Source organism: Apteryx mantelli, chromosome 4, assembly GCF_036417845.1.
Source record: "Apteryx mantelli isolate bAptMan1 chromosome 4, bAptMan1.hap1, whole genome shotgun sequence".
NCBI classification, from domain to species: Eukaryota; Metazoa; Chordata; class Aves; order Apterygiformes; family Apterygidae; genus Apteryx; species Apteryx mantelli.
Genome location: NC_089981.1, coordinates 61,358,518 through 61,379,989, shown reverse-complemented (window position 1 = coordinate 61,379,989; position 21,472 = coordinate 61,358,518). Strand labels below are relative to the sequence as shown.

Below are 21,472 nucleotides of genomic sequence, written 5' to 3'. Positions count from 1 at the left end.
TCTTAAAATGTTCATTTTATGATGTTAAAAATGACGTCAGTAAATGAGACTTGGTCTGTTACGCTAAAGTACAATAAAGATGGCTTCCTTTTTATTAAGGGAAGGGAGGGTTAAGCAGTTTGAATTTTTCTTTAGTAGAGCTAGTATTGTTCCTTGAATGGGCTGATGATCCTCGGCAGTATAAGTTTAGATAATCTGAAAGGGAGAGAAGCAAAAACTGCCCTTTACTTGGCTTATTTTAGTTAAATAAAAAAATTACAAGAATGTTGCTGTCACTCTTCCTCCTTTAACTTTTAGGAAGGAGAGGGCAAAATGGATATAAAGAATTTGCAAGGCAAGAAGAGACCATTTCCGAAAAGAGTGAACCTCTTACTGCTGAAGAGGAAGAAGCTTTAAAACAGGAGCAACTAAAGAAAGAGAAGGAACTACTAGAAAAGATTCAGAACGCAACAGCCTGCACAAATATCACCCCTTTAGGTCGTGACCGTATGTACCGACGCTACTGGATTTTCCCCTCTGTTCCTGGATTGTTTATAGAAGAGGACTATTCTGGTCTCACAGAAGACATGTTGTCGCCTCAAACCTCTTCCTTTCAGAATAGTGTACAGTCTTGCACAAATGAACCTCAGGTATTCAGTAAAACTGGAGAGTCTTTGAAATCCTCTGAATCTACCTCCAATATTGACCAAGATTCACACACCAGTGTTGTTGTAGAGGTGCCAAGGCCAGTATATAAACCAAACCGTTGGTGCTTTTACAGTTCTCGGGAACAGCTGGACCAACTGCTAGAGGCTCTCAATTCCCGAGGACATAGGGAGAGTGCCTTAAAAGAAACTCTTTTACAAGAGAAAAGTAGAATATATGAACAACTAAGCTGTTTTCCTGTGGAAAAATTCCATATTCCAGGTAAAAGAAAAGTTCCTGATCTGTGTTTGCTTCCACAGTTGTAATTTTAATATAAGATTCTAGTAACCTGTAATCCTCATTTAATTGCAATTATTAAGAAGTAAGAATTATTCTTAAACATTGTTTTGCTCTGAGAGACATGGTTCGAGGATTTTGGGGGTATTTGTTTTGCTGATGGATATTAAATTTTATGGTGTTTTATGCTATTAAAAAAAAAGCAATAGTTACTCTGTTTCCTCACTGCTTAGTAAAATCAGATTTGCTTTTTTAAAAACTTCCGTAGGAAGTAATTTGAGCTTTGGCCAAAGATTAATTACACATAGTTTGGGAATAAAGATTATTACACGTTAAAGGTAAATCATAGCATTGATCATTTGATATGTCATTTCTTTCCTCATACTGAAAATGAGGACAAAGTATTATGCCTTTGGAGACACAAACATCATGAAGAGAGGCAATTACTATTATGTTGATTTTTGGGTAGGAGGGACATGTCCTTTCATAACATTATAATACATGAAATTATTCAAAAGCCTTTACAGGCCTGCATATTGTGAACAAGGGGAAGGTGGCATGTTGCAAGGTTATACTAAAACTTTTGAGAGGAAAAAAGAGAAATTGTGCAGTTGCGTTGGTTGCTCCATGGCATACCATCAGTGCAGTGGATTCTGTGACTTTCCTTTGGCAGATGTTCGTTACAGGAGGAGGAGGCATCTGCAGAATGTTTTCATGAGTTCAGAATGTAAAATGTACTTACAACCATCCTAGGTTTAGATTTTAGGGTTTTTCCCCTTTTCTCTTGAGCAAGTGTTTTGCAAATTATCAGCAAGGCATTAACTCCAATTGTGCATACACAAACTTGCAGCTGCCTTGTCTGTGGAGTGTTGGAGAGGAGATGTTACCAGAATGAACCTTAATAGGGTAGTGCTTAAGAAATTGCATTTTGTTTTGAATCAGACAAAGTTTCTGCGAGGTTTTCAAGTTACCTATCTTGGGGCATGCAAGAACTATTCACGGCAGAGTTGAATTCACTTTTACTCTAGTGCCTACGCCAGGATGTGCCTCTAACGCTCCATAGCCTCCTGAATCCATAGTGGATCTTCCGTTTCTCTTGGTGGAGACTAGCACAGCACAGGGCTTTTGCCCAGTAGTTAAGCTTTATTTGGGGGTCTTATGGCTATGTTCTCGTCTTTTGGTGAGAAGATCTGTATCCTTTTCTGCTACATACCTTGTGGTCATAGTGGGGTTGTTCCCTTGTTTTCCTGGTTGCTGCTTCTTTAGCTGTATTTTGTGTGTTGCTTTCTTCTCTGAAGCAATTGTGTTCCCACACACATATGTTTTCTTCTCTTTCTATGCTGAAATTATAGAATAATGTTGATAAAGTGTCATCTTTGGACTTCAGATTTTTCACTTTAATAGCAAGAAAATTAAAATGCAGCAGTTCAATACCAATGCTTCCCCTGCATAATCAGTAGTGAAAAGTGGCCATGTATAATCCTACTTAGGAGGGAGCTTTACTACAGTAGAATTGAGCCGCCTTATTTCCTTTACTCAGATGACAGCCAGGACAGTTGAAAACTAATCTGTGATTTTTTTAAATTAAAAAATTTTTTTTTCCCTCCTTGTGCTGCAGACTACCATTCTTTTTTTCCCTTTGCACTTACAAGAAAATGGAAATAAAACAAAAATACGCTATTATGTAATTTTAAATATTTACTCTAGTATTTTTTACTCTTTTTAATATCACTTGTTTGCAAGCCAGTTGCTACCATTTCATTTTTGCTCAAGAAAAAGCACTTTATTTCTGCTGCTTCTTTTAAACCAGAAAGGTCATTTCCCCTACCCAGCCATCACTGCATGCTAATATCCATTTTGAGAATATTTACATAATTACTGTCAGTCACAGGGAATTGTTTCTGCAGTTAAGTGTGATGAAATTCACCCTGTACTACTTTGACAGCAGCTTTAAGGTATTTTTTGATTAGATATCTCCAAGTTCTTGTGTATTTCTAACCACCACTCTTCGCAATTACCTTAATCGTATGAACAAAGACAAATGCAGGTTATACAAAGTGTAATTTAGTGTCTGCATGCTTTCAACTCTTCCCTGTGGCTTCTGAGCTTGTGCATGTGTTTTCAGTTGTCTTATGAAGAGATCTTTTGTGTGGTACCTCATCATCAACTCTTCCTTTCCCCTTCTTTTTCATAAATTGTCTTGTCTTTTTTATATATATATCTGCCCTTAAGTTGTTCAGTTAGTTTTTGTTTTTTACATTTGCACATGCTTGTTTTAAATGTTGCTATGATAGAGATCCATGCAAAAGGGAAAACTGAGTTCTGTTTCTTCTATAAATTAAGGGCAGTACTATCAAATATGCAAACATACTGTCAATGTGACTATCTTCCCCCCTCCCCCTTGTATTTATAGCAGAGAGTGGTTGTTGCTTATCTACTACTTTAGAAATTATTGAAAGACAATGATTTTTAAATTGGCAAGAATTTCTCATCCTGCATTTTTGGAGGCACAAATGCTAATCTATAGGTCTTCCTCTAAAAGTATACTTTGCTTACTTGGATCAGATACCTTAGTTTACATGGAGATTTTGGTATTGACTGCTCTCATTATTGGAAGAGAGTTCCAGATGTTGAAACTATATGTTTGGTTTGTTCTGCCCTGTACCACTTTCCCTCCCTCCACACCAGCTACTTTAAGGAGCAAAATCCACTAACAAAAAGTTATTTGGAATTATTGCAGACAAATCTCAAAGTGACATTAGACCTCCTTCAGGACGGGGAAGAATGCAGAATGCCCATGATCCATCTCAAATATCTGCAGAAAAGCAGCTTGAATTGAGACTTAGAGACTTCCTTTTGGACATTGAAGACAGGATCTACCAAGGAACATTGGGGGCTATTAAGGTATCTGTGAATTGTAGAGTACCTGGGAACCCAGTGGTGCCGCCAAGTCTGTAACTTAAATGAGAACTCTTGCCTGTTGTGGGTTTTACCGAAAATGTATTTTAATTAAGTGTGTACAATAATTGGTACTAAAAAAGTTTGTGGTCTTTCATTCTTTAGAAACTTGCAATTTGTATGTTTGCTCCAGGTTACAGACAGACAGTCTTGGAGAGCAGCCTTAGAACATGGGCGGTATGAGTTTCTAAATGATGAAAACAAAGAAAATGGTATAATTAAAACTGTGAATGAAGAATCTGATGAAATGGAAACTGATGATCAAGATAAGTTTATTGTGAAAGAGAGGTAAGAGCTATGATTTAAGTAATGGCTCTTTTTTGGTTTTATAACAGTGCTCTAGTTTTTTCACCTTCAAATTATTTTTACCCTCTATTTCTATGTGTTGATATTTATGAACAGGTAAGTTTTAAGCTTTGAATTGTAAAATGTGAAAAATTTTTTTTACTATGTTTTATGTTTTGTAAATTACACTGTGCTGTTACCAAACAAAACCAAGGCACCTGCAAAAAAATTTTGACAACTTCTACCATTCAGATATTATGCTGCTCAAAATGAACATTCTTTATTAAATAAGAAATATGTGAATTCACTTTAAAATCATTTAAAATGCAGAGAAAAATTATTCTGGCAATTATGTTCTGCTTTCTGGAATTAACACTTTTTAGAAAGAGTATAACTGTCAAAAGGAAAACTGGTAATAGTAATTAATTATCTGGTGAACTGCACAGTGTACCGCTTCATGAGTCACAGTAAAAACCATCAGCACAAGAGAGTGTGGTCTGAATTAGAGCCTTTAGCACTACAGCAAGACGGTGATATAATTTAAATTTAAGTAACAATGATCCTTTTATAAAGCAAACTGCAACCCAGTACAAGAGAGAGAGCCTCAAATTGTATGTTTTTGCGCCTATAATTTTTTTTTTTTAACCTAACTTTTGAGAGAGATCTGGGACTTCCACTAAATCAGTGTTTCTTCAAAGTATTGATATTAGGGATTTTCTAGGAAAATTTCTAAATATTTCATTCTCAGTAGTTACATTTTTTATTTCTGAAAAGCACGTATAATATATATATTTTTAAATTATATGTCTTGAAGTGATGTAAATGATGAAATGTTGTAGGAAAAAAAATCCATTAAAATGAATCATTGTACTAATGTATTGTTTGCTTATGTGTTCCATGAGGTTTCCTGCTAGTAGTGTCTTTATCTTATGGATAAGCAAGTAGGATTTTTATCTTATGGAAGCAAGGGCCTTTTTCTGACACACTCTTAAATCCTGTATTTTGTGAGAATTTAAGCTTTAAGGTTTTTCCCTTTCTATTTCAGTTTGCTGAATTAGTACTTTCCTGTAGGACTCCCTTTCAGATTTGAGTTCTCCAATTGTGTGCAAAATGGATAGGTTTATCTCTTTGATATCAATGACAGGACTTACGGAGATTTGTGTCCTGAAAGCCCCAATGTAGAAATATCCCACTGTTTTAATATATTAAGAAGCTAACATTTGTCTGTCTCCAGTTATCTCAGGCACTTGCTTCCTTTGCTGACACTCAGTTCCACTGCAGAAGCTTGTTGCTTCGTTTTTTTCGCCATGATACTGACTCTTTCCATCAAAAGTTTCTGAATTGTTGCTACTCCAATAGTCTTGAATATTAAAATAGAGACTATGGGATTCTGGAGTCATATGACAGATTCCTTTTGATGCTGGGCTTTTTATCTACCTCAGAGCAAGTGCCATTTCATTAAGATCTTGGAGTTTGACTAGTGAAATGTAAATAAAGTATGCAGCTTTTTTCTGTTTGCTTTCAGGCTGTCTAAATGTATGTGACTGCAAAATATAATGAACAGCTTTTAAGTGTGAAAAAAGAACAGGGACAACCAAAAGCATTGCTCATTCACCAGAACAAAGCAGAATCCAGACAGTCTTAATTAGTTATGTTTCTGATAAACCCAAGCAGAAATTGAAAAATTCTTTTTTCTTTTTTTTTTTTTTTTTCCATTAATGTGAGTTGCTCTCCTACATTCTGCTTATGTTTGTGGTTAAGGAAGATTAACTACACTTTGAAATGATTACTTAGTCCTTGGTCAAAGAAAGCTGTTTTATTGGAAAACTACCTTTATTCTTGGTTGAGGATTTAAAAAAAAAAAAAAAAAAAAAATCCCACAGCACATCCCTTTCAAGGCAGTGTGTTTTGCTGTATACAGTTGCTGAAGCCAGGATCTTTGGTAACATACATTCTGAGGCTGAAGTATCTTATGTTTAAAGCTTGGGATAAACCATATACTTGAAATGAAATCCTGACTTATTTTCTGTCTTCATCTGTATCATCTGAAATTATATAGCTTGCTCATTTATTCATCCTAGAGTTTTAAAGGGAGATTTTGTGTAATGAAAAGATCTGAAATAGTTTTAAAAGGCTGTTGCTGTAGATGTTAAACCTTTGAAGTCTCTTTTTTATTGCTATGGAATTTTTTTCTTGTTTTTATTTCTTACATGAACAGTTAGTATTTTAGAGGAAACTCTCCGGGGAGAAGAACATGTAACTTAGTTCAATGTACTGTTGTACCATGCACCAATGTACCATAATTTCTGAATCTTGTTAGTTGTAAGAAAATATGTAGTTGAACTTCTGTAGACAGAGGCATTCTAAAATGCTACACCTTACCACTGGCAGAGCTTTTACTTAAAAATTTTGAACTCTTTGAAGTTTCTCATGAAGTAGCTGGTGGATATTGTGTCAAATCTTCTGGAAATCTTAATGTTTATAGTGAGCTTTATCATCCACATTTCTTAAAATCTCTTAAACTCTGTTACCTAAGGATGATTTATCTAGATTAACTAGATTAGTTATCCCAGTTCTCTAGTTTACTAAATAATCACACTTGAGCAGTATCTTTTTATGTCCCTATCCCATGCATGTAAATAAAGTGAAAGTATAAATCCCCTGGATACACACGTGGATACAGATCTATACAGATATCTTGGTGTTGAATTCAAAATATCAAAAATTATATTTACTACATTTTTATTTTAGACTTGTTGGATTAAAAACTGAAGTTCCAAGTGCTGCATCAACAAGTACAAGTACTCCTCAGCCAGTTAATAATGTGGTCCACTGCTTGGCTTCTGCACTGCTTCAGATAGAACAAGGAATTGAGCGCAGGTTTCTCAAAGCACCTCTTGGTAAGCTTCCAGGATTAAAACTGTATGTCTCTAGTTTTCTTTAAGATTTCTAACATGAATAAACATTTTTTTTGCTTCATTCATGAAGACTAGATGTTTTAGGGCATTGCATTGGGGGGAAAAGGAAAAATAACCTATTTCTATATGAAATTGTGAAAATTAAAAAATGTCAGATTGTTGTCAGATTAGAAATCCATAGGTCATGAAGAAACACTCATGTTTTTTTCTTAATATCCTGCATGTCCTGCATAACATGTATGGATTAAGAGTAAAATGCACGTTAAGTTACTTAAATACATGCCTATTTAACCTGGATCGTTATAGTGATATTGTTGACAGCATGGCCCCACAATTATATTGATGCAGTGGGAGGAAAAACTGTACCATTAGGCAGAGGTGGATTAGCTTGCTGGGGGAACGCTGCTTAATTCAGCATTGCTGTTGGGGTCAATGTATCAGGTAACTACACCATGAGTTCCTTTTACATGACTTTAGTATGTAAAAATGTACACTCCTTTTTACATTGTTTCTGTGAAACCAATACAGGCCTGGTTTGTCTGGATCACCTTGTTCAGCAATAACAGGCTATTTATGGTAAAACTTAGTAAAGATTTATATCACGTATTTTAAGATCCTCAGGTGTTACACTTGCACAGTAAAATGTGGAGATAAAAGATTGCAGAAAAAAATAAAACAAAGCATGATTATAGTTTGACTCTAGCAAGTCTTACTTCCTTGAATTCCTCTGACATGTTCTGGCAGTGAGAGCTGGAATCTGAAGTTCATAAAATCACATTGTTTTCCAGTGATCCCTCAGGTCTGGATTCCTTACCTGCATCCTTTTGGGGTTCAAAACTTGTGTTTCATCTTGGAGTTATGTGCGTAGGTGATTTATCCTTCCAAAGGCAGCTGTCTCAGCTAGGTTTTCCATTCCTGGTGTGATGCTCAGGAAGAGCTGTGCCTTGTGCCTCAGCAGGACTGTTTTAATTCTCATTCTGAAGAAGGTAGCGTGGTTAGCAGTGCAGTGCATACCAGGGATTCTTCAGAGCATGAACTGTTATACATTCAATTAAACTGACCTTCTCCTAGAATAAGGGCTACATACAAAATCCTTAGGCTCTGACAGATTTTGTTGCAGCAGTTTAAGATGTTAATGCCACTCAACCATGCATTTTCACAAGAGATTACTGCCCTGTGGCACAGCTGATGTAGGACTGTGTCTCATGCATCTCCTGTGTGCAGTCTGCTGTCTTAATGTCAGTTGCCACCGAAGGCGAGTTTTGGATATGTTTATACTGGAAAATCTGACACGCATAGGAAGATCCACAAGCTGGTTTCATCAGCGTGGTCATGTCCAGCAGAGCAATAAGTAGCAAATGATTGAGATGGAAAGGGACAGCAAAGTACTAGTTTAAACGGCAGCTGTTTGAGGGCCTTTCTTGGTTAAGTGTTAGGTCAGCTCAAGAGTGTCCTCACTTTCCAAACCAGGCATGTTATAGCTTATTTCGGTAGCCTGCTTTCCTGCCATGTGACTGGATTTACAGCATTTACATAGTACAGTTAACTGACAGTACATCTAGTGTTTCTCTTATTTACTCTGTGTGCACAGGCTGTCAATGCATTCTGCACGTATGCCTCCATTTCCAAACTGTCCCTGAGAAAGGTATTTTGGCAACAGCATCTTGCTGGCAGTCACCAGTCTACCACAGTCTGCCCTTAAGGGGGAAAAAAAAACAATCCTGGCTGTGAGTAGACTCAAGGCTGTAGATTGGCCATCCTGAGTTAGATGCAAAAGTGCTAAAAGCAAAAAATGTCCTTGAAATATTGGAGAAAACTTTCAGTAATCCTAGTACATCTCTCTCTCTCTTTTTTTTTTTTCTCTTCACTGATCCAAATTCTGTCCTTATCTAGTGATGGCTTGTGGGTTTTTTTTTTTTTGTCTGACCTTTTGATGATGATGTTTTGTTCCTGAATATAAAGAAAGCAATCTTACACAGTCTACACTTAAACCTCATGTGTTTGTTTACATTACCATACTGCCTGGACCATCTCTTCTGCTCTGAAGAATGATACTGCCTTAAGATTACTGTAACATATAGGATTATATACATAGTTCAGGGAGCAGGAGAAATCCTATGTCTAAACTGTTCTGGCTGACTGCCCTAATCGTTAAGCTGCAGTGTCAGCTTCCCTCCTTCTTGTTTTACCTTTGCTGCCAGGTGTCTCGTGTTTGGTTGCATAGTGGCCTACTTTTAACAAGAGATGAGAAGAACCTGAATGGAGGCAAGGTTTTCCTTTTGTGGTTAGAGTACTCTTTGAGGAGAAAAAGTTTTGAATGGCTCTTTATTAAAGAAGGTCTAAAATACACACGTATTTATTGATGAATTTTTTAACTGTTAGGCAATTATATGAAAGGCATTCTCACTTGAGAACTTTTGGACATGACCAAAAGGCATAACTACAAGGTGTCAAGGAAACCTGTGTATTAGGGAGGCACCCAGCAAATTCGGGCACTTCAGAGGTCAAGCAGCAGTTTTGGATGCAGCCCTTTCTGGATATAACCCTTCTCCATTTCAAATGTGTTTAAAAAACCAAGAGTACAGAATTTGCAAATTCTGATCTTCAGCTTAAGCTCCCTACTGGAAACAATGTCTTTTCATGTTACTAAAGCAAATTCTGTTTTTTAGTTTGCAACTTGCATGTGTATACTATGCAAAAAAGTTCTCTACTTAGCTTAAAAAGGAGGTGTTAATACTATTACTAAACATCTTTAAAAAGTGGACATTATGTCTTTCTGGGGGACTACTTGTTCAGAGATACGTTCTTTTAGTGACATATCTGGGAAGTGACCAAGAGTGCTGTGAGGATAGAAACTGACTTTTAGTATATAATATGTAACCCCATGGTTTGTGGGTTCTTTCTTTACCAAAAAAAGGTGTGTAACAGAGATTTCTCTTTATATCTGTCTCCAGCTGCTTAAGAGAATTTTCCCCTAGACAAAATGCCCGTCTATCTTTAATACTAATTAAACCTGCCAAACCCAACTTCTTAATTTAATTACCACTGAAGTAAAAACATTGACTGTCAAGAAAGTGCTATGAGTTCTCTTGGCTGTAGTACAGGAGAGTATTTTTGGTAAGATTAGTCCCCTGTATTTTTGTTTTAAACCAAACTAAATCTTGCTTTTACTTCCTTGTTATTTCTGTCATTGCCTTCACTATGGGTTTTCTTTTCTTTTCTTTTCTTTTCTTTTCTTTTCTTTTCTTTTCTTTTCTTTTCTTTTCTTTTCTTTTCTTTTCTTTTCTTTTCTTTTCTTTTCTTTTCTTTTCTTTTCTTTTCTTTTCTTTTCTTTTCTTTTCTTTTCTTTTCTTTTCTTTTCTTTTCTTTTTTCACTATATGCTCTCTTCCCATTATAGAATGGAGGCACACTTGAAACAATTTGCAGTGTTCACTCTATTTACAGCTTCAAGTATTAAGGAGAGCGCAGTGAAACTCACTGCAGTCACTGGCGAGTATACCCCTGTGGCCTCCAGACAAAGGCACCCAGACCAGCTGCTTCTCTCTGCTCTTTTCTGCTCAAAGGCTCGATCAGGCTGCCCGGAACCTTGCTGGTGATTTTGATAAGTAGAAAGTTGGGGCGCATACAAAATATACTAGTGGAAGAGCAAGGAAAGACTAACAGAGAAGATGGCAATGCAAAAGGAGATCTAGAGACCCTGGGAACAGCACTGTCTGCCTTGTGGAATTGTTAAATGGCTGCTAATCTTATGTGGTTTGGTGATTTAAATTTAACAACATGTGACTTGAATTGTATGCATTTAATTATGAATTATGTATTAGAAATCCTTTGATTACACATTAGCTGTGAAAACTTGCTTTTTCTTCCTTCTGTCTAGCCCAAAGTACCACTGTGGGAGAATGATGACATCAGGGTGCAGCTTATAGTACATGTTTTTTTTCTGAAAAAATCTGAATTGAAACTTATTAAAAAAAAAAAACCTACTACTTTTTTTTTTTAAATAAAGTAGCTATTTGATGGAAGCTCTGAAGTGGTTTTTGCTTCTCAGATAAGAGTATGTTTGAAGAGAAAAACACAAGAAGCCTTTGCTGTGGATTTTGCTTCTCCTTTAATATTAATTGCTTTTCCTTACATTTCAAATGTAAGCGGAGAAGTTTTTACAGTGGTGAAGTACGTCTCATCATTCCTATTATGTAGATGTGGAAACTGAGGTATAAAATGAAGAAGTGACTTGCTCACCTAGGTGTCCTATGAGGCAGCTGAAAACAAAAAACTGTTTTGTGCATAAGCGTCCCGTGTGTTTAATCATATGTAATATAGACTTCCATACAAAAGGTTGGATTCTAACTCAGAGACACCTTTGTGACTGATAATTGGGAACCATTTACCTCCCTTTAACTTGTGCCATCCGCTCCTTGCAGGAGAAAAAATATAGCTTTCTCACTCCTTCTTGCTTGTCTTTGTTCATTCTTCTCTTTCTAGATTTTGATCATTTTTGTTTCCTCTACTTCCAGAGTTGTTTCTTGTTCTGATGCTATTATTAGGAAGACAATTATAAACAGACATCTTCCAGTTGTGAACTGATATGATTAGCATGTATGCATTCTGTGTTCTCGCTTTCTCATCATTTCCCTGCAGAGTTGTAAGAGCAGAGGCAGAAGTGAAAGTGGGCTATTTTTCTGATGAAGAATTTTTTTTGTTTGCTGTTCAGAGAAGGTAAAGTCAGAGAAGGTACCTTGTATTTGGAGCAGATGAGGTTTTTTATGGCTCTTACTTCTTGGGAGAATAATTTCATCATTTCAATACTCAAGAACACTCCTGCACAAAAACATCTTAGTATGGACAGACAAGCTAGTTTTCTTGGTCCTTGTGGACTGTGCTCATGAAAAAGCTGTATCTTTGAGGTGTTAGGAGACTTATGACATTACAGAGCAGGCAAGCTGTATGTGGTCAGTAAGCTGCTTCTGTAGCCATTTGTGCTGAAGACGGACACAAAGGTAAGGGAGGGTACATTTAAGGAGCATTCAGTTTAACCCTTTGGTTTGTAGAGGGAGTCAAAGTGAATCCAGGATTACACAATTATTCCATGCACATTATTCTCTACTCTTCCCTGCCTACTGTTGTCGACATGCATATGTTGGGAAACACTGTTCTAGTTGTATTTTTAGACTAAACAAGTATGGATTATACAAACTAGTATTTAAAAAAATTCCACCACACTTCAAAAAAGGTATTTGAAATAATTTTATGAATTTAATGTTAGGTAATGCAGAAGATAATAGAAGGAAGCAAAGGGGGGATAAAAAGAGGAAGAGAGAGGAAGACCAGACTAGTCAGAGAGATGGTAAATTTTAAATGTTTACTTATATTGCTAAGAGTTGGAAAGCATTGAATATTTTATCAGGTTTTCCTTTTTTTTTTCCACCTCAGTAATTCTATAGCTAGTTGCTTACATTGAAGGAATTTCAGCCTTGAAACCAATGTTTAAATTTTATTTGAAGTAAAACAAATACAGCTTAAAGGTAAAAAGAAAGGTTTTCTGCAACCAGATATAAAGAATTGTATTTTCTTTTTATTACTTTGGGGCAGAAATCTGCATATTCATAAAATACTTTTTTTTTTTTTAATGCCCGTTTTTTGAAACTTTGCAGCATTGTACAACTGTATATTCCTTTAGAGAAATACTAAAATGGAAAACCTTTCCCTGAACTCAATTAGCTATTGATGGATAAGTGTGTAGATCTGTCAAATAACTTCATTTGCATTGTAGCAAGACTTGGAGGGCTTAGCTGAGAGAGGGATATCCCACTGCACAATGTAGAGCTGCTCAGACACAAAGGAAGAGGCCATTTCTCCCTCAGAATTAACAATATAAATGGGAAAGATGATGGATGGAAGAAAAAAGTGTTGTTTTGATTTTTCAAATTGGGAACTGAAACAGCGCGGTCATTTGGCAAGTGTTTCTTTCAGCAATGGGATATGCTGAAGCAGGTCATGGTCAGTAATCTTTGCATCTTTATTGCAACTGCAGTTGTGCCAGTGCAAATATTTGTTATGTTGTGTGATGAACTATACTGGCAAACTGATCCGGGTTAAAAATAACTGTCAAAAAAATTAATTAGTAACACTCAAGCTGCCATTGTCAGCGAAAGAAACACTTGCCAAACTATATATGCACTTACGACAAACTGGGTTATAGAAATCTGTGGAAGAACTGAAAGCTGATCTGTCTCATCAGTTGTAGTCTAGTGTAGTTGTAGTGTACTACACTACTAGTACACTGATAGTGTAGTAAGCAGGTAGTTTGACTTTCTTCTTACTGAGTTTTAAATAATACATTGAGAGCTATATGGCAGTGATGTACAAAGGAACTTGTTCATTATCCTTAGAAAGATTGAATTTGAGACAGGAAACCTAGGGACAAAGTAATAGAAATTCAGGGAAATCCAGGTTTGTATCTGCAGTTCAGTAACAGCTAAGTTTTATTTGCAAAGCTGTGCTGCCTGTTTATCCTCTGCCTTCTCTCATCATTGCTCTTGTGCTGCTTGCTGCTAATGCAAATATATGCAAGATTAGGTGAAACCTGGCAGAGAGTAGATGAGAAGGCAGAAAAGCCTTTCCAGGAGAGCAATTAGTCTCATTTTCATTCTTTCAATTTATTTGTTATTAGGCGTTTTCCTATTTCTTAAGAGAAATCATTTGGCAGACAGCTGGATTGTAGGCCATTCCTGTGCCCACTGTGACTAGTAGAGCAGGCAAGGTAGCATTGTATACTTGAGGGCATTGTTAATCAGCCAGAGCTCACACAGTAATAATTGGAATATCATTTTTAACAGGAAAATCTGTGAATGTTTCTAGAACCAGAAGTACTGCTGTATTGTTTTTTCCTCTGCTTACCTTCTTGCCTTAAAATGCAAGAAATAATTTTCACCATTCATACAGGAATTTGCTTTCTGCTTAGCAAAAGTGATGCAGGGTGTAATTTATACCTTTTCATTTCTATACCTGCTCAAACAGCCCGTTTGCTTCTGTAAGTCCCAGCTGCTCATTCCTGTTCTGTACTGCCCCTTTCACTGTTCTATATACATGTTTGTGTGACTGCCTCAGTGGCCTGGATCGAAAACCAGACCTGTTGGAAAAATAGTACAATTTCCCTCACGCCCACCCTAGGTTATTTCTAAACTAAATCAGATTCCACATCTTATTTGTTTTGCCCCCAGGTGTGTATCACAGCTTCAGATGTGCTATCTTGCTTATACGGCATCAAGAAAGAATTATTTTTCAACCAGATCAGTCACCTGATCTGGCTTACTACACAGACATGCAAATTCTTGTGAAGGTAGAGTGCAGGATAGGGAGAAAGATGTTAAAGAGTGGGGAGAGTGCTGAAAAGTTGACTGGCAGATTATAACATGGGACAGGAGCAAGTGAAGGTGGAAACAGCCCTTTAAGCTCTTTCTTGCCAACAAAGTCTCTTTTTAATGTCCATTAGTTTCTTTAACTGTAAATATTTTTGGATTTTGATGTCTATGTACAAGGCAAAGTAAACCGGAAGTGTGGGGTTGATCTTAAAGAAGTCTTTTTTTTATACTTCCTAAACTGAATCAAATTGTTAGGTTTCCAGGTTGACGTCTGAGTGAGACTTGTTTCTTACTCGTATGTCCTGTGTACGTGCAAGTTCTAAGCTGAAATGGTATTGAAAAGCAACAGTTTACAGATCTGGAAATTAAGGAGGAACTAAGTATTGAAAACTTAAGATAAAGGTTGTAATATTACCCCAATTTACTGCTGCATATCTGTTTGAAATACAAAGCCTTACCTCATAGTCTAGAATAATCTGGATGTTTGAACAACAAGTTTGATCCTGCTTTTTCTTTCTTTAATGGAAGATGCCAGTGATGGTGGACGATCCTATAAAACAGTTCTAGATCGCTGGAGAGAGTCGCTTCTTTCTTCTACCAGTTTGTCCCAAGTCTTCCTTCATCTCTCCACTTTGGATCGAAGTGTCATCTGGTCAAAGTCCATCCTCAATGCTCGCTGTAAAGTGTGTCGAAAGAAGGGTGATGCAGAAAGCATGGTGCTGTGTGATGGCTGTGATCGAGGCTATCATACCTACTGTATCAGGCCCAAGCTTAAGGTATCTGAGGAAAGAAAATTGTTTCCTTTTCATACAGAAAATGTGAGTAGTGCTCATAACTAATGGCATCTTACTAATGCTTTCTTTTTTCTTCTGTTACTAGGTCATTCCTGAAGGAGACTGGTTTTGTCCAGAATGCCGACCAAAACAGCGCTCTAGGCGCCTCTCCTCCAGACAGAGGCCTTCTGTGGAAAGTGATGAAGAGGCTGCTGAACGAATAGAAGAAGGGGAAGAAGAGACAAACTATGATGAAGTGGGACAAAGTGAGGAGGAGGATTATGAAGAAGAGCAAGAAGAGGAGGATGAATCTCAAGAGGAAGAGGAAATAAGGTAAATAGAGATCCATTAAAATGGTCTTGTATTGGAATATTTTGGTTATTAAGTGTTAGGAATTTTTCACATAAGCACATATCTCAGAAAATTCAGTGTGAAAGAGATGGAAAAAAAGTGCTTGTTATGAATTTGGCTCTTACTGCTGGGTTTAATACTAGCTAGAGCAAGGTCCACTGGACTTAGATTAATTTTCCAAGATGAAAATTCCAGCGTTGGATGCATGGGTGAGAGATGGCCATCAGGTTTGGGTTCTGTGCAGCTACTGTTCTGAATGTAAATTCCTGGGTGGAAAGTGGAGAGAGTCTCATACAGTACAGAATATTTTTCTGAAGAAAATCTGGAGTTTATTTTCGCCTTGTTTGGAATTTTGGGGCACTAGATGCATAAAGTATTGAACAGTAGGAAGGAAAAGGTCATCCACACGAGGCTATGTCACACTGGGAGGGCTGGAGGAGTACTGCAGTAACTGCTTTAAAGACAAAGTAAATAATCCAATTTGACAATTTCAGTAAAGTAATGAATTTGATATACATGTAAGGAGTGTAAAACCTGAAGGAAACTGTTCTGATCTGGGAGAATTTTTCTTGTTTTCTGTGCAGTCATTTGAATTGACTGAAACACGATCATCTCCTGCTCCAATAGTTGGGATTCAGTAGCTGGAGAGAACTTGCAACTCCTTGGGAAGTAAATTTGTCTCTGGGATCTTCCTTCTCTCCTGTAATGGCATGAAAATCTTGAGTGCTAGTTACAAACCCAGGCTAAAGGCTAACTTTTATGTTTAGGTTTTTAGAACTGCAATTTATTTATGTAGCTGATAATATTGTTCACAAATCCTAGTAATTACAGTTGCTGTGGAAAAATAAAGAGGCAATTTAAATAAATTGATAGGTGATGCTCCAGGTAATGAATTTGCATTGCCCAAGTTAGAATCCTGAGAATTTCTCTTTAACGTAGCTGCTTCTCATAATATTTAATTAAGAGACTTCAGTGCAGTATTTAAGAGAATGGTAACTGGATGACTGCAGTAGTGAAAGTCACCTGCTTACTGATCCAACCTCGAATAGTTGCTTTATTTTTAAATGCTGAATTAGAAAGCTGAAAGAAAAGAGGGGGAATATAATTTTGGGATAAATATCATGCATAATTATCCACTTTTTATAGCCCATCAAAGCAAGGAAGACCACAAGTCAAGTTTCCATTAAAAATGAGAGCAGCCAAACTCAACAATCCTTTCTCAAGTCGGAACAGCCAGCGTCCGGCAAGATATGCTTCTCGGAGTCAGCAAAATACACCTAAGCAAACTGCATCATCATCTAAAGTTACCAGAAGGGGTATAAGAAAGGTAAAATCAGCCCCTCCATCAGTGACAAAGCCTGCTTTAAGACTTAATAGCCGGACCACTCGTCAGAGCCAAGGTTCATTACAAGCAGATGTATTTGTGGAATTACTCAGTCCTCGAAGACGGCGAAGAGGAAGAAAGAATGCTGATAACGCATCAGAAAATAGTGCTTCCAGTTCTCTTGGATTTAGAATCATTGATACTGCAGACTCGAGTGAACGGGTTAGAAAGTATCCAGTTTCTGCTTCAAAACTTTCTCTTCCTGTTAGCGAACCCAAGAGAAGAGGCAGGAAACGACAATCCACAGGTTAGAGAAATGTGTTTGTCTAGAATGAAAAAAGAGCTCAGTTCCTTTCTAAAATACTCCCATGGTAGAGTAGAGAAGACTAGAATTAGTGAGAAATGGTGGTTGAAGGAATTGTTGCCACTTCCAACAAGACAGACCTGTTCCCCCTTACCTTTTTTTTTTTTTTTTTTTTTTTTTTTTTTTTTGGTGGGGGGGTGTCACTTCTAGGGTCACTGAAAATTCAGTCATGTAAAGAATAAATACCCTAATAAACATATAGAAAACCTGAAAGTGATATGTGTGCCTTACAACCATGCAAATGGAAGTGTTTACTTACAGGTCTTATGGTTTTGCTTTATTAAAGAGTTAAACAGTGAAGAACACAAGCAGACAAGGTAGTGAAGTTAGGAATACACATGTACGACAAACTGTTAATAGAAGAAAAATGTAATCTGTCTGGTGTAGGGCTAACAGTATCCTTGCTTGTTAAGCTCATACAGAGTATTTGATGGCGGGGAAATAGTTGGAAAGCCACAATACCTTAAAAAACAAAAACAACCCAGTGTGTGACTGAAGAGTGTGAAAGAGCCTGCACTGCAGTGTGGCAGCATTGTATTCTATAGCATTTCTGTCCTTCATCACTGGGAGTTTCTGGGCTTATCTTGCAACTGCCTTGCTGACTGCTCTTGAAAGCAGATAAAACAACACTGAATAGAGTTTTGCAGAAGTAGAATTTACGAGCAGAGAGCTTATTCTGTTTTTGTCTAATAAAGCTTTTCTATAAATATTTAACAAATTGTTTTAAATTTGAAATCAGTGAAAAAGTCTTTCTAAAACTAACGAGTTGAAGACAGAAGAAGGAACCCGGCTAAGTTCTGGTACTTAACATTTTACACAGTAAGAGAGACCTGTAGTTGTTAATAACAAGGCTATAATATAGTCATTATTTTAAGCCAAACTACATGAGTTATGCCTTGATACTGTGGTATTGATAGTTTCAATATCCAAGATTTTCCTTAAGAGGGAGCTGTTAAATTTATTATGAACAGTAGAACAACAAACTGCTGTAGGACACTTCAGTAGAGACAAAATTGTTTTTTGTAAGTAAAACAGTAATACAGAATGAAAACTAACACATGGTATCCTGCTACACAGAGGTCCAAGGATTAAACAATCTGTATTTCGTCTTTTAACTTCACTTTCCAGAATGTTATAGCTGAAATTTGGAATTCTTTTTTTTCTTACTGTAACACAGCTATTCTTGGAATCTGTCTCCGATTGCTGTGTGCAGGATGAGGCAGCCAAGCAAAAGAATAAGAATGGTGTGTCTTATCTCCATCTCAGGTGACATGGTGAAGGAAAGGAGAAACTTCCAGATCAGGGACTGAGACCTCTAGTTGATGATGCATCATCTCACTTTTCTGTATCCTGTGCTAGATATTCTTTTTGTTTGTTCTTTGAGTGCAGAATAATGGTGTTTCACTTTCTTCTGATTTTACTCAGCTTTTTTTTATTTTTATTTGTTTATTTCAGAATCATCTCCTCAAACCTCATTGAACAGGAGAAGTTCAGGACGTCAAGGTGGAGTTCATGAACTCTCGGCTTTTGAACAACTTGTAGTAGAACTGGTACGACATGATGACAGCTGGCCTTTCATGAAACTGGTTTCCAAAATCCAGGTAACTGATATAACTGCACAGGGAACGATAACATTTGGGAATTCTGTTTGCTGCCAGTAAAACTTGTAATTTATAGCATTGCCCAAGCAGGGGAATACAGCTAAGCAGTGGGATTCAGGTAAACTCTCGCTTTTCAACTCAAATATTTGGTGCCAGAAATAGATTTTCCAACTGACATGTTATTGTGAAAATTACAATTATGCTTGGCATCAATGATTGAAAAATGTGAGATGCTTTGATTATAAAACAAAACAAACAAAAAAACCCGAAACCCCCCAAAGCCTTGGAAAATATGCACTGGACTGCTAAAGGTAAGCTTATGGTTATTAATTAGTTGAATTAATCTTCAGTTTATGCACTGGATTGGATCTTTCTAAAGCTGTATAAATATTAAAGGTGTATTTTCAAAACAGAGACTTGCAATAGAATAATGAGATAGGAACAACTTTATCTTCATTCTGATGTTAATTGTGATGCAGTAGAAAGATGATTTCTCAGATTACTTTTTAATCAAAATTCCTTCCTGTTTAGTTTTAAAAATATTGATGGTAAAGTAGGTACCTAATGTAAGGCCTGGTTTAGAGGTTCTGTATTACAATAAAAGTTCCCAAAGTGCTTTTGCTTTTCTGCATTGGCCTTTTGGTTGTAAGACACTTCTGGAACTCTTCTACCCTAATAAAGTACCTGTCCTGTTAAACGCCTCTGGAGCAACTCTGCACGCAGGCAGCAGCCATAGTCTGGCAGGATCTAGGGCTCAGTGTTTATTTTGAAGTGCTCTATTAAAATTAACAGTAATAGCTGGTAAATGAAGACCTGTAACTCTTAAGAGCCACAGATATTAGGGGATTGGAAGGATCAATCTATTTGGACAAAAAGAATGATATACGAATGTGAATGAAAGATGTAAGCACAGAGGAGGAGAGGAATTTTGAATGAAACTGAGAATAATGTCCAGCTACTAGAGTACTAGAATTACTTTGGGAAATGCAAGAATCTGGCTGAATATGAGGAAGCTTCTTATGGAGGATGGAGAAGTATAATTTAATTTTGATCTGGAAAAGAAACTGCAGATATTTCAGTGCATTCAGGTTTGCCTGAATTAAGCACTAAATTAAGCACTAGCTTCTGTTTGGTTCAGAAAGAAAGATCCATATCTGAGTGCCCCAAAATTTCTTCATCATGTGAGAAGTTTTGGTTTAAACTTCTCACTGCCTTTAAGACTATGTAAAGAATGCACTACATGATCAGAGAGTCCAGCAAGCTAGAAAGAGAAGATACTTTTCTTTTTAGTGTTTATGTAAATGGCACTCCAAAAGTGAAAGGAGTGAAAAAATTAATCAACCTAATTCCATTTCTCTACTAATTCTTCCTCTAGGTTCACTGTCAAGTTGCACTTGATATAGTAAAGTTACAGGCCGTAACAAAGAATTTTGGTTTTAAAATATCAGTGATGGTGCATGTGGATATTTGTTCTTGTAAGAAAACCACGTTTGGATCAGTTTGTGCCTTGAAAAAGACACCTTTTTCCTGTTCTGTGGGTGAAAAGAAGGCACCTTAAGCTTGAAATTGTTTACTTGGAATTCAAAATTTCTCATCCAAATGATCAATGCCCTTAAGGGTTAAGTAATCCTTTTCCTCTTTTCCCTTTTATCACATAAATGCTATTCTGTCTGAATTGGCTTTATCTCTGGTACTTGCATCCTGTCTTGCTTGTTACAGAAAGGTTCACTACCTTCTCTTCTACCTAGCTAAATGGAATCTCAAGGAACAGGAGTGCAAGTAGGTGAAGAGTTATAGAGTAAAAATGTCTATTATTCATGATTAAGGAGCTTCTCATATTGTAATATGTTACAGGAAAATGAGAAGTTTTAAAATCTTGGAAATCAGTTTTGCTCTTGACAGATGTGAACAGCTGGAATTCAGTAATGCTTAACTGTTTGTGCAGTTTTCTTTCATACAGTTGTCCACAGGGTATTTAGGATTAGATTTATTTACCGACTTACTGGATAATATTTGTTGTGGTCTATTACTTCAATTATTTAAAAAATGGAAAGCAATACCTGAAAACTAATATTCTGTTCAGTATGTGGAGGCGGTTGCTTGGGACTTTTCTATTTATTTAAAAAACAAAATACTTTTTGCTAATGTCTGAAAAAATTTATTTTAATTTTTTGCATAAGTTGAAATTTAATTTTCCATTTGTTTTTCTATGAACTTTTTAAAGGTACCAGACTACTATGATATCATCAAAAAACCTATTGCCTTAAATATAATCCGTGAAAAAGTGAATAAATGTGAATACAAATTAGCATGTAAGTATTACTTACTGAAGGAGGTAATGAACACTGTTCTCTTATCACTTTAAAATAAATTTTTGTCTGAAAATAGAGCTGTGTCAGAGAATTAGAAAGCTGTAATTGTTTTTTTGAAAAAACACTTAGTTTTTTTTAAGTAGGATTTGTTGAACATAATTCTTGTACTACCAAAACATGATGTACAGAGAAGAAATGAGCATCTGAGAAACTGCAGGTAATTTCTCAAGCCTTTGATGTCAGTGGGTCACACTGACAAAATATTTAGAAAAGGATCAGTTGTAATTGCTTGATTTTGTATTT

At 36.5% G+C, this 21,472-nt stretch overlaps 1 protein-coding gene across 4 annotated transcripts in view; it reads left to right on the top strand.

Annotated features, from left to right (window-relative positions):
* The window catches only part of BAZ1A (bromodomain adjacent to zinc finger domain 1A), a 67,051-nt gene that overhangs the window by 44,354 nt on the left and 1,225 nt on the right, over positions 1-21,472 (top strand). For 3 of the 4 annotated variants that reach the window (XM_067296724.1, XM_067296723.1, XM_013940497.2), the window contains 9 exons: positions 298-906; positions 3,662-3,825; positions 4,013-4,167; positions 6,916-7,064; positions 14,973-15,220; positions 15,324-15,550; positions 16,715-17,199; positions 18,712-18,857; positions 21,082-21,169. In XM_067296724.1, the coding sequence (XP_067152825.1) occupies positions 298-906; positions 3,662-3,825; positions 4,013-4,167; positions 6,916-7,064; positions 14,973-15,220; positions 15,324-15,550; positions 16,715-17,199; positions 18,712-18,857; positions 21,082-21,169 (2,271 nt within the window). Of the gene's footprint in view, positions 1-297; positions 907-3,661; positions 3,826-4,012; positions 4,168-6,915; positions 7,065-14,972; positions 15,221-15,323; positions 15,551-16,714; positions 17,200-18,711; positions 18,858-21,081; positions 21,170-21,472 lie in introns of those variants that run through there. The other variant, XM_067296725.1, reaches the window with a different exon arrangement.